Source organism: Opisthocomus hoazin, chromosome 1 (genome assembly GCF_030867145.1).
Source record: "Opisthocomus hoazin isolate bOpiHoa1 chromosome 1, bOpiHoa1.hap1, whole genome shotgun sequence".
NCBI classification, from domain to species: Eukaryota; Metazoa; Chordata; class Aves; order Opisthocomiformes; family Opisthocomidae; genus Opisthocomus; species Opisthocomus hoazin.
In genome coordinates, this window is record NC_134414.1 from 19,074,507 (window position 1) to 19,089,722 (window position 15,216).

The 15,216-nt window shown below is 37.8% G+C and overlaps 1 protein-coding gene across 4 annotated transcripts in view; it reads left to right on the plus strand.

The window, feature by feature from the left end:
- Positions 1–15,216, plus strand: part of DYNC2H1 (dynein cytoplasmic 2 heavy chain 1) — a 193,158-nt gene that overhangs the window by 26,015 nt on the left and 151,927 nt on the right. For all 4 annotated transcript variants that reach the window (XM_075417967.1, XM_075417985.1, XM_075417976.1 and 1 more), the window contains exons 25-40: positions 219–389; positions 576–958; positions 1,691–1,823; positions 1,911–2,028; positions 2,193–2,305; positions 2,395–2,514; positions 5,752–5,902; positions 7,414–7,616; positions 8,085–8,267; positions 8,479–8,661; positions 8,820–9,043; positions 9,841–9,956; positions 11,977–12,176; positions 12,834–13,098; positions 13,434–13,641; positions 14,018–14,147. In XM_075417967.1, the coding sequence (XP_075274082.1) occupies positions 219–389; positions 576–958; positions 1,691–1,823; positions 1,911–2,028; positions 2,193–2,305; positions 2,395–2,514; positions 5,752–5,902; positions 7,414–7,616; positions 8,085–8,267; positions 8,479–8,661; positions 8,820–9,043; positions 9,841–9,956; positions 11,977–12,176; positions 12,834–13,098; positions 13,434–13,641; positions 14,018–14,147 (2,901 nt within the window). The remainder of the gene's footprint in view (positions 1–218; positions 390–575; positions 959–1,690; positions 1,824–1,910; positions 2,029–2,192; positions 2,306–2,394; positions 2,515–5,751; positions 5,903–7,413; positions 7,617–8,084; positions 8,268–8,478; positions 8,662–8,819; positions 9,044–9,840; positions 9,957–11,976; positions 12,177–12,833; positions 13,099–13,433; positions 13,642–14,017; positions 14,148–15,216) is intronic.

The window sequence follows — 15,216 nt, forward strand, 5'->3', positions numbered from 1 at the left end:
TTGTTACAGTGAACAGGAGGGTCATTACAATTTACACAGACACACACTTAGGAATGAGTTTTCCTCAGAGTTATGTTCCTAAACATTAAATCCAGGAACTGCGAAAAAATGTACTTCAGTTCAAGAATGTAAATTTTTGTTTGAATAGTATGTTAGTCTGTAATCAGGTACAGTTCTCATAAAGACTAGATGGATTCACACATGCATTTTTCCTATAGATGATAATTCCACTCCTAAAATATGTAAGAGGAGAACATCTTTCTCCAGATCATTGGCTGGATCTCTTTCGTCTTCTGGGTCTCCCTCGAGGCACTACACTTGAGGGTTTGTTGTTTGGAGATCTGCTAAAAGTGACAGATGCCATTATAGAAAAAGCAACGGAACTTAAGGTATGAATAATTTCAAGTATAAGTGCTATATTTTATTTTATGGTTTATTTTATGTAGTATATCTTGTTCTGTATGCATATTTATATTTTTATTCCTATAGAAATAGAATTGGCATCATATTTTTGAATGAAAAGTTCATTGCAAGCTCTGTAGTTTCAAATGAAATCTATGTATGCTTTTAAATAGGATTTGAATTGTCGGGCCCAAGGTGAAGTTACAATCAGAGAAGCATTACGTGAGCTTGAACTCTGGGGAGTTGGAGCTGTCTTTACATTAACAGATTATGAAGATAGCCAAGGCAAGACAATCAGGCTTATTAAAGACTGGAAGGACATAGTCAGCCAAGTGGGAGATCATCGCTGTCTTCTACAGTCCCTCAAGGACTCTCCATATTACAAAGGTTTTGAAGATAAAGTGTCCATCTGGGAAAAAAAGCTGGCCGAGTTGGATGAGTATCTGCTGAATTTAAACCAAATTCAAAGGAAATGGGTTTATTTGGAACCTATATTTGGTCATGGAGCTCTGCCCAAAGAACAGGCTCGTTTTAACAGAGTTGATGAAGACTTTAGGTTAGTGTTGTGGAATGTGACTTATTTTTTTGTAGCATCTTTGACTTGTGTAGGCTAGAACATTCTTCAGGGTGAAATATATGGAACAATTAAAATATGTATGGAGATGAAGGTCAGCAACAGGAATTCAGTAGATATAGATGTGTGGCAGTGACATAGATCTGAATGAAGGTGGTAAGGTAGATTTCATTTAATGGGGTACATGTGAAGAAGGGAACCACCTGAAACGCCAAAGATCGGAAACAAGGCAGGAAAACACAAGAGCAGTCTTGTCAACGGAAGCAGAGGTGATGTAACTTTTTTTAAGAATCGTTTCTTGATGAAGACAAGCTCTTTGTTCACTAATAAAGTACACAGACGGACTTTTGGGAGAAACCAAACAAGTCGAGATAAAAAGGGAGGAGATTTTAGAAATGTAGAAAGATATGTACCGTTATCTGTATTAATTTGAGTTAAAATGACTTCTTAGAAGGAAACAAAAGTCAAGAGTTGAGTTTTCTTGGTTTTGGGTAGAGAAATTTTAGCAAGAACCAGTTGTTATTAAATTACATTGGAGAGACATTACATTGGTGTAAATTCTGAAATGTTTCATCATTAATACTGAAAACTGGATGTTATATATCAGATATTTATGTGACTTGTGCTTTAATTTTTATTTGAATAACTACTTGCATAACATAGATTAAAATTATAATGGTTGTTTTATGAATTATTCAACTTTTTTCTATCAAGATCCATTATGTCAGATATCAAGAGTGACAATAGGATAACATCACTGAATGCCCGGACAGGAGTGAGGAGTACCTTAATTACCATACTTGACCAGCTTCAGAGATGTCAGAGATCTTTGAATGAGTTTTTGGAGGTACAGCTGACAATATATTTTTCTATAAAGAAAGTCAACAAGTTCGAATTTAAAACAACAAAACTGATTTATTTTGGTTTTATTTAGGAAAAGCGCTCAGCGTTTCCAAGATTCTATTTCATTGGAGATGATGACTTATTAGAAATTTTAGGACAGTCGACGAATCCTCTGGTTATCCAGTCTCATCTTAAGAAACTTTTTGCTGGTAATGCATGAATCTTCATTTGTGAAATGTGCATGTTTAGAGATAAGGTTCTTCAAAGCTAAATAATATGTTGCAGACTTTTTTTTCCCTCTCTTTCTGCGACTAGACACTAAGGAATTAATGTTTAACAATATGTAACTTCATTGCTGTTTTCTGGTTAATAGGCATTAATAGTGTGAACTTTGATGAAGAATTCAAATACATAGTTGCCATGAAGTCTGTAGAAGGAGAAACTGTGCCACTTAGAAATAAAGTTCTTCTGTCAAATGATGTGGAGGTGAGAAAATCACATCCAAGTATAGTTCAGGCATCTTTGAGAAATTATTTTGTAATGTGACTTTTGAGGTTTTTTCATTTCTTTGTCAGGTGTGGCTAAACAGTTTGGCTTTGGAGATGAAGGAGACCCTGAAAAAAATGTTAATTGACTGTGTTGAGGCTGGAAAAAAATCACAAGGTTCAGTGGATCCATCGCTCTTTCCTTCCCAGGTAGTAGTTGATCCAGTAATTCACTATGTAGTCGTAGATTTACGAAATAAGTTATTTTCTGAAGTCTCAGAAAGAAGTGTACATATGGATTTGGAAGAAACACATGTCATGAACATGAAATTGTTCTGTGTGATTTTGACCAGTAGCACAGAGAATCACACAGAATGGTTATGGTGGGAAGGGACCTCTAGAGGTCATCTGATCCAACCCCTCGGCTCAAGCAGGGCCATCTGTAGCCAGATTGAGCAGGACCATGTGCAGACAGCTTTTGAATGCCTTCAGGAATGGAGACTCCACCACCTCCCTGGGCAACTGATTCCACTGCTCAGTCATCCTGACAGCGAGAAAGTGTTTCCTAATGTTCAGACAGAGCCTTCTGTGTTTCAGTTTGTGCCAATTGCCTCTTGTCCAGTCTCTGGGCACCCTTGAAAAGAGCCTGGCTCTGTCTTCTTTGCACTGTCCCTTCAGGTATTTATAGAAATTGATCAGATCTCCCCTCAAGCCTGCTCTTCACCAGAGTGAACAGTCCCAGCTCTTTCAGCCTTTCCTCAGAGGAGAGATGCTTCAGTCCCTTCGTCATCTTTGTGGCCCTTCACTGGACTGTGTCCGGTAAAGCACATGTCCTCATTGGCTCCTCTGTCACTTGAAGAGAGGATTGTCATCCATGGACTCCAGGAACCTCCTGGATTGCTTATGTCCTGCTGTGTTGCCCCTCCAGCAGGTACTGAGGTGGTGGAAATCCCCTATGAGGACCAGGGCCTGTCAATGTGAGGCTGTTTCTATCTGTCTGTAGAAAGCCTGATCCACTTGTTCTTCATCATTGCGTGGCCTGTAGTGGACACCCACTATAATGTCACCTTGACCTGTCCTCTCTTTGATCCTAACCCATAAACTCTCAACTGGCTCCTCATCCATCTGCAGATGGAGCTCCCAGCACTCCAACTGCTCTGATTATGTAAAGGCTCCTTGTCTTCCCTTGTGTTCCCTGCCTGTCCTTCCTGATGAACCTGTATCCTTCTCTGGCAACACTCCAGCCGTGGGAGCCACTCCACCACGTCTCCATGTGCTAAGGCACATGGAGGCCAGGGAGATGATTCGAGACAGCCAGCGTGGCTTCACCAAGGGCAAGTCCTGCCTCACCAACCTAGTGGCTTTCTATGATGGTGTAACAACAAGGGTGGACAAGGGAAAACCAATGGATGTCATCTATCTGGATTTTTGTAAAGCCTTTGACACGGTCCCCCACAACATCCTTCTCTCTAAATTGAAGAGCCGTGGATTTGATGGGTGGACCATTCAGTGGATAAGGAATTGGTTGGATGGTCGCAGCCAAAGGGTAGTGGTCAATGGCTCAAAGTCTGGATGGAGACCAGTGACGAGTGGAGTCCCTCAGGGGTCCGTACTGGGACCGATGCTGTTCAATATATTTATCAATGACATGGACAGCGGCATCGAGTGTACCCTCAGCAAGTTTGCAGATGACACCAAGCTGAGTGGTACGGTTGAGACACCAGAAGGATGGGATGCCATCCAGAGGGACCTGGACAAGCTGGAGAGGTGGGCCTGTGTGAACCTCATGAGGTTCAACAAGGCCAAGTGCAAGGTCCTACACCTGGGTCGGGGTAATTCCCGCTATCAATACAGGCCGGGGGATGAAAGGATTAAGAGCAGCTCTGCTGAGAGGGACTTGGGGGTACTGATAGACAAAAGGCTGGACATGAGCCGGCAATGTGCGCTGGCAGCCCAGAGGGCCAACTGCATCCTGGGCTGCATCAGGAGAAGCATGGCCAGCAGGTCGAGAGAGGTGATTCTGCCCCTCTACTCTGCTCTGGTGAGACCCCACCTGGAGTACTGCGTTCAGCTCTGGAGCCCTCAGCACAAGAAGGACATGGAACTGTTGGAGCGGGTCCAAAGGAGGGCTACAAAGATGATCCGAGGGCTGGAGCACCTCTCCTATGAGGACAGGCTGAGAGAGTTGGGCTTGTTCAGCCTGGAGAAGAGAAGGCTGCAGGGAGACCTGATTGCAGCCTTTCAGTACTTAAAGGGAGCCTATAGGAAAGATGGGGACAATCTTTTTAGTAGAGACAACAGTGACAGGACGAGGGGTAATGGTTTTAAACTAAAACAGGGTAGGTTTAGGCTGGGTATAAGGAAGAAATTCTTTACAATGAGGGTGGTGAAACACTGGAACGGGTTGCCCAGAGAGGCAGTGGAGGCCCCATCCCTGGAAACATTCAAGCCCAGGTTGGACAGGGCTCTGAGCAACCTGATCTAGTTAGCGGTGTCCCTGCTCTCTGCGGGGGGGTTGGACTAGATGATCTCTAGGGGTCCCTTTCGACCCAAAACTTTCTATGATTCTGTGATTCCATGATCCCAACAAGATGGTAGCCCTGCAACTGCACGCTGATCTCCAATTCATTATGTTTGTTCCCCATGTTGTGTACATTAGTTTATAGGCATTTTAGAGAGGCATCTCAGCACATTGAGTTTCTGGAGAGGGTTTGGGTGATTTCTCCCTAAAGGTGCCTTGTAGACACTTCCTTAACGACATGCAAGTGCCTGAGGTGACCCTGCTTAAGCCTCATTTTGTTGTGTTTTGTGATCCCTTCCTGTTACATCACCCCGTGGCCTTTGCTCAGTGATACTGTCTGTCACTCCCTCACAGGACTGCTTTTTCCATCCCACAGAATGTAGTTACTGTTACAAAGCTTCAGACTGGCATATTTGGTGGAATGTTTTCTTACAGATCTTTCTGGTTCCAAGTTTGACTGAACCTTCATAGCTCAGACAGAGCTTTTTCAGTGAACCTAAAGTAGTTAGAATATAAGTGGAGTGTTAGAAACTGGAATGGAAAATACTGTGTCAGCAGATCAGTGATACAAAAAGGCAGAGGTGCTCCTGAGCCTGTTGTCTGTAGGCTCAGCATGCCTACAATATGGTAGTTTCCATCTGACGTATCATTTAATGGGAAAAGATACTTTAAAAGTTTTGCTACCACATGCTGTATAACAGCTAAGGGACTTGCTGTATTAGATTATATTGCAAGTTTTTTCTAAGTTTTGTCAGGTTTTAAGATGGTTATACTTGTTCTTAAGAACATAGCAAATGTGTGGCTTTGTTTAAAATGATACAGTAAAGTGCTTTAAATATCAGTCATAATAAGCAATTACAAATGAATTGATTTTTTTTTATGTCTTATATATTTATAAAATGTAATTTGAACTTTCTCTTCCAAAGATTCTTTCCTTGGCAGAGCAAATTCAGTTCACTGAAGATGTTGAAAGTGCTATCAGAGACCATAATCTGCAACAATTAGAATTAGAACTCATGGCTAAACTGGAGCATTATACTAGCATTGATACTAGGGTAGAAGATACTGGGAGTACAGGTATAAAAATTATAATTAATATATAATCTTTTATAATGACTATGTAGTTGTATAGTATTTAATGTTCTGTTTATTAAACAAGAAATTACAGATCTGTCTCGATTTGGCTTCATAAAGTTCAATTACATAAAGTTGCCCACCTATTACTAGCAGAATTAGTGTTTATTGTTTCAGAGTGAACAGTGGATTTTTATTTAGGTTAAAAATTATCTTGGAGTATTTATATATTTGCAAACCCCTTTAATTTTTTAATAACTTTTTTCTTGGTTTATATATTTACTGATAATTTGTCCTCACCTACTGAACTGGGCTCTAGTCTTATGTTTTCACAGGAACTGGCCAAACAGCAGTTGAGGTACATTATGTCATGCCAATATATTTTGTACAACTGTGTAGATGATTCTTATCTTCTGTCTTAGTTATAGGCATCTACATCTGAACTAATAATTCTTCACTACCTCTGTAGCAAATCTAATCAACTAGTTATTCTCAAGACATGAGTGTTCTGAGTCTTATACAGACCAAATGGGTTAAAATAATTATGTCTTTGAGTGCTTGTTCCTCTCTTTTGACCAGAAGGGAGGCTTTGAATGACTGCCCCAGACATATAATTCTGTAGTGTAGGTTAGGTGAGATGGCTCTTACCCTGTATATATAAAAAGACTGAAGATGACCATCTTCCACCATATTTGTATAGCTGCTTCCGTTATTAAATTCTAGTTTAGAATTTATGAACTGTTAACATCTGATATATTAGTTAGGAGTAGGATTCATATCACCTACCTTCAGCAATCAATAAGTGCGGTTCTGTATCTAAGCTCCCTTTCTGTGCTCTTTCTATAGCCATTGGAGAAATATCATCAGTTATAGCCGAGTGTTCATTCCATCTATTGTATAATGCATTTACAGTAACTTTTTAGTTCGAATAGTAGGTGTGATTTTGAAGTGAGTTGCCTGATTATCCCCACTTACTTTGGTTTAATTCCCATCCTGGAATGGTAGAGGAGCATGCAAACTGGATTTCTTTTGAATGAAACTAAATTAAGCAATATGTTCTCAGAGTACACTTAATGCACCCAGGCTGCTAATGAACATTCTTTCCACATCACCTAATTAGTCTGAGAAAAATCTCCAGAGTGCCTGTAGTATGGTTTCCAGATCCTCAGCAGATCAATTAACAGATTGTCCCGCACTGATTGTTGAAGTGGACATAGCTGTAAACACTCCTGGAATAAACTGCTTTCCAGAAAAGCCGCTGTCTCTCTCTATTGAGTGTATAGGCAGACAAAATCACCTCTAAATGACTGATGTTACATGATGATTCACAGTCTGTCAGGATCTCATTTTATGCTGCTTGCTTTAGATAATAAATAATATTCCTATATATAATTAAAATGAGATCTGAATAAAACCTGCTGATAATAGAAAGCAGCACAATGAACTTGAGAATGGATAACACGTATCTTGCTTACTACACTGGTGTGATATTTTTTTTTTGTGGTTATTTGCAGAATCAGGAATCCTTGAGCTCAAGCTTAAAGCTCTGATTCTTGATATCATTCATAACATTGATGTAGTGAAGCAGCTGAATCAAGCTCAGGTTCGCAATGTTGAAGACTGGGCTTGGAAGAAGCAGCTGAGATTTTATATGAAAGACCAGAAATGTTACGTTCAGATGGTAGATGCTGAACTCCAATATACTTATGAATATCAGGTGTGGTATTTTAATTTTTACCTGGTAGCTTGTATATATGTGTCAAACACTTTCTCATTCTGTGCTTGCTGCTGGTTGCCTTCCAGCTGATGCCATTTTTTTAACTTTGTTGTGTCATTAGCACGCTGTTTTACAGAAAATTCTAAAAGATAGGGTAATTATTTTCATTCTTGATATCAATGAGGTAAGTTGTATGGAAAGCAGCTACATTATTGTATAAACATTTTCTAATATGCTTGCTACTTTTATATATCAGACTGCAGTTTAATCTGTGTTGACCCCTTTTCTGTAATTCTAAAAAAATTTGCACGAGGCTTTGACATTTGATAACTGTAAATGAACTCATATACTTAATGAGGCAGTAATCTTGAACGTTGTGTTATTTGACGGCTTATGATTGAAATAACTGAAATCACATCGTCAATAATTCCTGTCTGCCAATCAATATAATTTGTTTTGTTTCTGCAGGGTAATTCCCCTAAACTTGTTTATACACCCTTGACAGATAAGTGTTACCTAACTCTTACTCAGGCTATGAAGATGGGCCTTGGAGGAAATCCCTATGGTCCAGCTGGAACTGGAAAGACAGAATCAGTAAAGGCCTTGGGTGGACTTCTTGGAAGACAAGTATTAGTCTTTAATTGTGATGAGGTGAATATGGTTCTGTATAATTTAGGAAACGGATGTCTATACCAATACCTCATAAAGTAGTATTATATTCTAGAAATGCTTTTGATAATTTGTCAGTTTCCGTTAGAAATTTGTGAATATTTTCAAATACACATTTTTTAATAGATGGGGAGACAGTCTTTCATTATTTTCTTGTTACTTGAATTTTGATAGTATTCTTTTTAATTTTAAGGGCATTGATGTGAAGTCGATGGGGCGCATATTTGTGGGCTTAGTGAAGTGTGGTGCCTGGGGCTGTTTTGATGAATTCAATAGACTTGAGGAAGCTGTATTGTCTGCAGTGTCCATGCAGATTCAGACAATTCAACATGCATTGAAGAAACATAGTCCTCTATGTGAGATGCTTGGCAAAAAGGTACAGCAAAACTTACTTATTTTCTTCTAATAAAAATAGTCTATGAACAACTGGGTCAACCTCAAAAACTGACTACTGTGACTAAATATAGTCCACCCAACATTTCTCAATACTGTTTCGTATGACAATATACTATTACAATGCACTTCTAATGCTAGGTTGAAATGGATCATAATTCTGGAATTTTTATCACTCTGAATCCTGCTGGAAAAGGTTATGGAGGAAGACAAAAACTGCCTGATAACCTCAAACAACTTTTCAGGCCAGTTGCGATGACTCATCCAGACAATGAACTCATTGCAGAAGTGATTTTGTATTCAGAAGGCTTTAAGAATGCTAAAATACTTGGTAGAAAATTAGTGGCTATTTTTAATCTAGCAAGGTAAGCTTCTTCCCCCCTCCCTTACTCATGTTATCTTTCTAATTCTCTTTCCTCCTGCTTTTATTTTAGCATTGATCTTTGTGATTATCTTACTACTATCTTGTTTCTTCTCCGTCTAATATATGCCAAAGCGTGACTGTAGGGATATGATTGACACATACTTTGTGTTAATTTTTTGTGATATTTTATGACTTGGACATTGCAGAAAGCTTTGTGTCAGGAACAAAACTAGACAGAAAACCACAGGTTTGGAGTCATCTGAAGTTTTACATTCAATACAGCTCTTAAATCTGAATGGTATACCGTGCAAATTTCTGTAGATACTAATTTAACTTAGAAAATAGAAATACTGCAATATATTGGGAGCTTCAAGTGTGCAAATGTTTGGAATGCAGTTATAATCTCAGGGTGAAAAAGTACAGGTCCCCTGTTCTGCTCACTAAATAGGAATGTGAGTGTATGAACGCTCACAAGCATTTTGTTTAGTTTAGACTCTAGAAGTTGTTGAAATGCAAGAAACTATTTGGTTATGAGTATGTATATTAGAGAGGACAAAGTTCAGTTTTAATTAGTGTTGTTAGGGACAATAATAAATACATTAGCCATTGAATATACTCCCTCTGAAAATTTCAGAGTGCCATTGCTTATATCTCTGGAATGCATTTCAGATGGCGCTACAAATGCTCATCAGTGTCTCTTTTGCCCAAAACTGTATTACGAGCATGTTCATTCGCCAACCAAAAATTTCAGGCGCGGTCACCTAAAGCTTATTGCGATATTGCTGTTTTTAAATTTAGGGAGCTTCTGACACCACAGCAGCACTATGACTGGGGTTTACGAGCATTGAAGACTGTTTTGAGAGGCTGTGGCAGTCTTCTTCATCAGCTGAAGAAAAGTGAAACAAAGCAAGAAAGTAAGGTTGACCACGCCAAACTTTTGATTATTTAGGATATTGTATGGATATCATTCACTACAGCTTTCTTGTTCACTGGAGTTTTGAGAAGCCATGACTTGGATCTGGAAAAAAAAAAAAAAATCAGCATAAATTTGTCTTCCTTTGGGACATCACAGAAGACTCTTGTCATATTTTAGACTGAGATTTTATATGATCAGAACATAGAACTTTATTCTGGGATGAATCTGAGGGCTTCTCAAAGACTCTTGTTTTCACTTGGCCTGGCACAGAAAAGTTGATCCTCTGATGCTGTCACTGTTTATCAGTCATCAGACCATTTTGATTCTATTTGAGGTTTGCTGAAATTGTCACATGGCATTAGATTCAGATTGGTAGACAGAGACAAATATAAGGACAGGTAGAAATGACAGAAATGTATTGGACTAGACTGTGTCACTATTGTATTTTATTGTTTTTTAAATGGTTGTTCTTTGGATGTTAAATGAGTGGGAATTAAGTGTGTGGGATGGATGGGCATTTCACATCATTAGGACAAAACTGCTGCTTCTTGTTCACTTAAACAGCATATATCTGAAAGTTTTTAGAGACAGTCTTGATTTACAATTCTTGGCATAACAAATGGTCTGACAGCTTTAAAGAATTTGTAATGGACCTTGGTTTGGATCTACCAAAGAAGAATTACCAGCAATGTGTTTTAGGGCACATTCCTATCGCTGTTGCTTTTAGCTTCAAGTTTAGGTACGTGAAATTTGCTGAAATTTGTTTGGTCTAGTTTAAAATACAATTTTCAATATAACCCTGTGAAAGGCAAGATGGATGGATTTAGCTTATGATTTAAATCCAAAAATTGTTCTTTGCTTTTTTTTTTTTTTTTTCCTATATCTTAGCTTGAGAAGCTCAAGATATTTCAAACAAATATGGTTTCCTGTTTCTTTATGATTGCTTGTATTGTTCGGTCAAAATCATTTGGCATTTCAAAATGTTGACCATGTTCTTAAATGTTACTTAAATTTTGTATTACTTTTGTTTAGTAAAGCAGTTCAATCTTTGTAAAGCAAGTTCCTTAATGTCAGTGTGTTTCCTCTTAACCATTTGTCATGCTGTGTGGGAAATTTGCCTGGAGAAGCATTTGCATTTAAGACATTGTTCAAGATGAAAAACCTTGAACTCTTTCCAAATACTAGAAGGGTATACTAATCCTTGACCTCTGGCACATTTGGGAAAAAGCTGCAGGAAAAAGGGAAATGAGGGAATGGACATTTTCTGTCCTTTGTGTTAAATTTGGGCTATAGTGCATTCTGGCTTAGGGCAACAATGCTTTCAGAAGGAGGGCAGCAAAACAGGATGATTTTCACCTGTGGTTCCTAGTCCTCCTCTCTGAAGATGTACTTGTTTTACGAGAGAAAGTAATTTAATTTAAAAAAGCAAGAAAACCGGAGATCAAAGTCTCTACCTTTCCCATCACGAGTATCTTTTTTTGTATTTTTTATTATTTTTCTGACAGAGTAAAGCTTTCCTGTGGCTGTTTTCATTCTGGTCTCAAAACTCTTACATTTCCATAGTATTTCAGATTCAAGAGGAGTTGTGGAGAGTGTTTACTTCCGGAATATTCGTAGTTAATTAGGACAGACGTGAGAGATGTGATTTCAAACTACCTCTGGCAGAGTAAGGTCTAGAATCCAGGTCCTTAATTTCTTCCATGAGTGCTTTAACAAGTAAGCTATCGTGTACCACTGCTCTTAGTCCCACTTTAATCATTAGGCTATTAGGTGCTATCTGGCCAGTGTCATAACCTTCTCATATGTGCATAGAATGCATTTGTAAGCATATATGATACTTACAGTAAGGCAGTCATCTAAATTCGGAGTAAGAGTGGTACGTGAACTGGAATGTAGTCTGTGCTGTGATTCCACTTTCAACGTCTTAGCAGTGTAGGCTCAAGTGCTGATATATTCAAAGGAAAAAAAACCCCAGCAAACAGCTTAAACTGATCTGGCTTCTTTGCTTTTGTTTCCAGTTAATGAAAGCCACATGGTGGTTCAAGCTCTGCGGCTTAATACCATGTCAAAGCTTACGTTTGCAGACTGTGCATGTTTTGATGCGCTGGTTAAAGATGTATTTCCTGGCATTGACTTCAAAGACGTGGAGTATGCTGAGTTAACTATGGCTTTACAACAAGTCTTCGAAGAAGCAAACTTGGAATTTATAAGCACCCAGGTAAACATCAACTACAGCAACAAAATAATACGAGTTATTCTGAATTAGAACTGATATTACATTCATTTGACTCATTTCTGTTTACTTTTGAAAGAAATCTTTTATAAAAAAGTGAGAATAACTGATAGTTAGATTCTAATTACATATATAAAAAAATAGATGTGTGTGAAGCATGGTAGGTCAGTTGTGTAACTGAAAAAAATAGTGCAAGGAAAATTATGATGTGAACATGCGACACACATTTTTGTTCAAGCCAGGAACAAATGCCAATGCATGTTTCGGACAGTGAAATAATTAAATATGTGAACATTTGGTTTTATGAAGCGGTTCTGGGTCTTATTTATATTCATTTGTTGTAGGGTTGGATGAAATTTTGTGACTAAAGGTTCATTGATTTCTCTGTAAAAATATTCTCAAAGAGGGCTGATATTTTTATATTAGTGATTTAGTGAAATGCTTCTAACAAGCAAAATAAGCTTCTTGATATTCTTTAGTATCCTAATTTTAATTACTTCTGCAAATATCTTTTGTTTCAAATATTTCAAATAACAGAAACAAAGTGACTACACACAAAGTATATTGGAAAAACATTAAAAAAAGAACATGATTGTTTTGGCTTTACAACTTGACATAGCCAGTATCTCTTTTATTATCTAGATCAAGAAGGCTTTGGAATTATATGAACAACTACGTCAAAGAATGGGTGTAGTTATTGTAGGTCCAAGCGGTGGAGGTAAATCAACGCTTTGGCGGATGTTAAAGACAGCACTTGGTAAAACTGGCAAAGTAGTGAAACAGTATACTATGAATCCCAAAGCTATGCCTCGACATCAGTTGCTAGGTCATATTGACATGGATACCAGAGAGTGGTCTGATGGCGTGCTTACAAACAGTGCTCGACAAGTGGTACGAGAACCCCGAGGTATGTTTGTGAGTTATATGTCATTATACGTAAGTTACTGAAATTGTGTATTTTCAGTTACATTTTTATATGACGTTGTTATTTGTGGGTCATATGAGGTAAGAAAAACTTTTGTAGGCAATCATAGTCAAGAACACTGATACGTACTTTCCAAGTTTTTTTATAAGAAAGTAAAAACAGACAGCAGAAGGTAAAGCATGTAAGGAATATCTTCATAGAGCTTACATTTAAGTTATAATGAAGGAAGAGTATTAAATAGTGTTAAAATAGCAAGGGGCGATATTTTGTAAGCATTTTTCTTGAGTTTGGTGTTTTATTTTTGTGTCTGGAAACAGATATTACTTCATGGATAATTTGTGATGGTGATATTGATCCTGAATGGATTGAATCTTTGAATTCCGTTTTGGATGACAACAGATTATTGACTATGCCCAGTGGAGAAAGAATTCAGTTTGGCTCAAATGTCAACTTTATATTTGAAACTCATGACCTTAGCTGTGCCTCTCCTGCTACAATATCTCGAATGGGAATGATCTTTCTGAGGTAAGTCACAGGAGTATTGCATACTTTTAAATTAAGCAAATATACTTAATTTTCTTGAAAGATAGTGTAAAGTGAATGGAGCACTTTAATTACTTGCTTGCACTTATGAAACGAATCACTGGGAAAGTTTGCTTCAGGTTGCATGTCCCTTCTGCAATGTCATGTTATAATGTTTTGGCTAACATGTCTCAAACTTTTTGGAAGAGGCATGGTGGATGCTTTGTTTGTATGTGACCCTTAGAGAGGCCCAGATATTGGTTATAAAAGTATTTCTCTGAACTTTTCCTGGAATCGTCATGTTCCTTTGAACCTGTCTATGTGAAGATGTGGTTGCCTTGTATTTGTCTGAATCTTGTTTTGTTCTGTTTTGACTTAGTGATGAAGATACAGATCTTAATTCTCTGATAAAGTCTTGGCTAAGAAGTCAGCCTGAAGAATGCAGATACAACCTTGAAAATTGGATTGGGGACTATTTTGAAAAGGCTTTAAACTGGGTTGTGAAAAAGGTTAGTAACTGAATACTTCATCTTATTTCAGCTTCTGTTAAGGATGATCCATTTTTCAAGTCTAACACTGAGGAGATCATTCGTATTAATTTTTAAGTTTTAAGTAAAAAAAAAAAAGAGTGCTTTTTAGATAGCGGTTTTCTTGAGAAGATTAATACTGGAACTGTCCTAACCAGTTTCCAAAATCTGATTGCTGTACTTAAAGTTTTGAAACATTTAGTACAATTTTAGCTAACAAAATGCATGTATTTCTGTGAAACTTTATATATGTCCTGAGTATTCCATACTGGACATTTTTCTATATGTTTTCAAAGATCTGAAAGATCTGAATGTCTAACCTAAAAAATGGAGAAGTGGAGAAATTGTTTTTCTAGATTTAAGTTATTGTCTATAACAAAAAATAGCTGAAAATTTAGAAGTTGCACTGTGTGGGCTGAAGCTTGTAATAGCTTGGAGAGAAATGTAATGCTAGATACCTAAAAAGATTGATACAGGCCTATCTAAAAAAGTAGTCTTGATAGTTCAGAATGCTAAATTTTAACAGCTCCCACTAATGTGTCCTGGATTTAAGGATATAACTTTAGCTCTTTAGGATTCTACTCAAAACCTTAACTGAAAGATGTTTTAATAGGCGAAAGGTAATGTGTGATTACAATATTAAGAAAAGATAGTCCAAAGCCTTGTACATTATTTGGATTCTGTGATTCTGGGACGTACATCAAGATAATTGTTCTGCATATGCTAGATTTTCTTAAAAATTCTAGATGCTTCCCTGCCTCTGCTTCTGAAGGAGTTGTGTTTGCGTTGAACAAGTGGCTTACCTTGCACAAAATATTATTTAGGAGAAATCCCCACTGCTGCAGCCAGTAAGCTGCTGTTTGGTAGACCTGCATTACATCCCCTTGGGGAATATATGGTCCTGTTGTGTTTTTAATACTATGTCCCCTCTTGGTTCTTTCACTCCTGGAGATTTTTAGACTTTTAAAGTATCTCCAGATGGAAACAGAAGATAAACCATGATGTTGATGCTGAGGCTGAAAATCCCCTTTGGTGCTAAAGAGCAAAATCC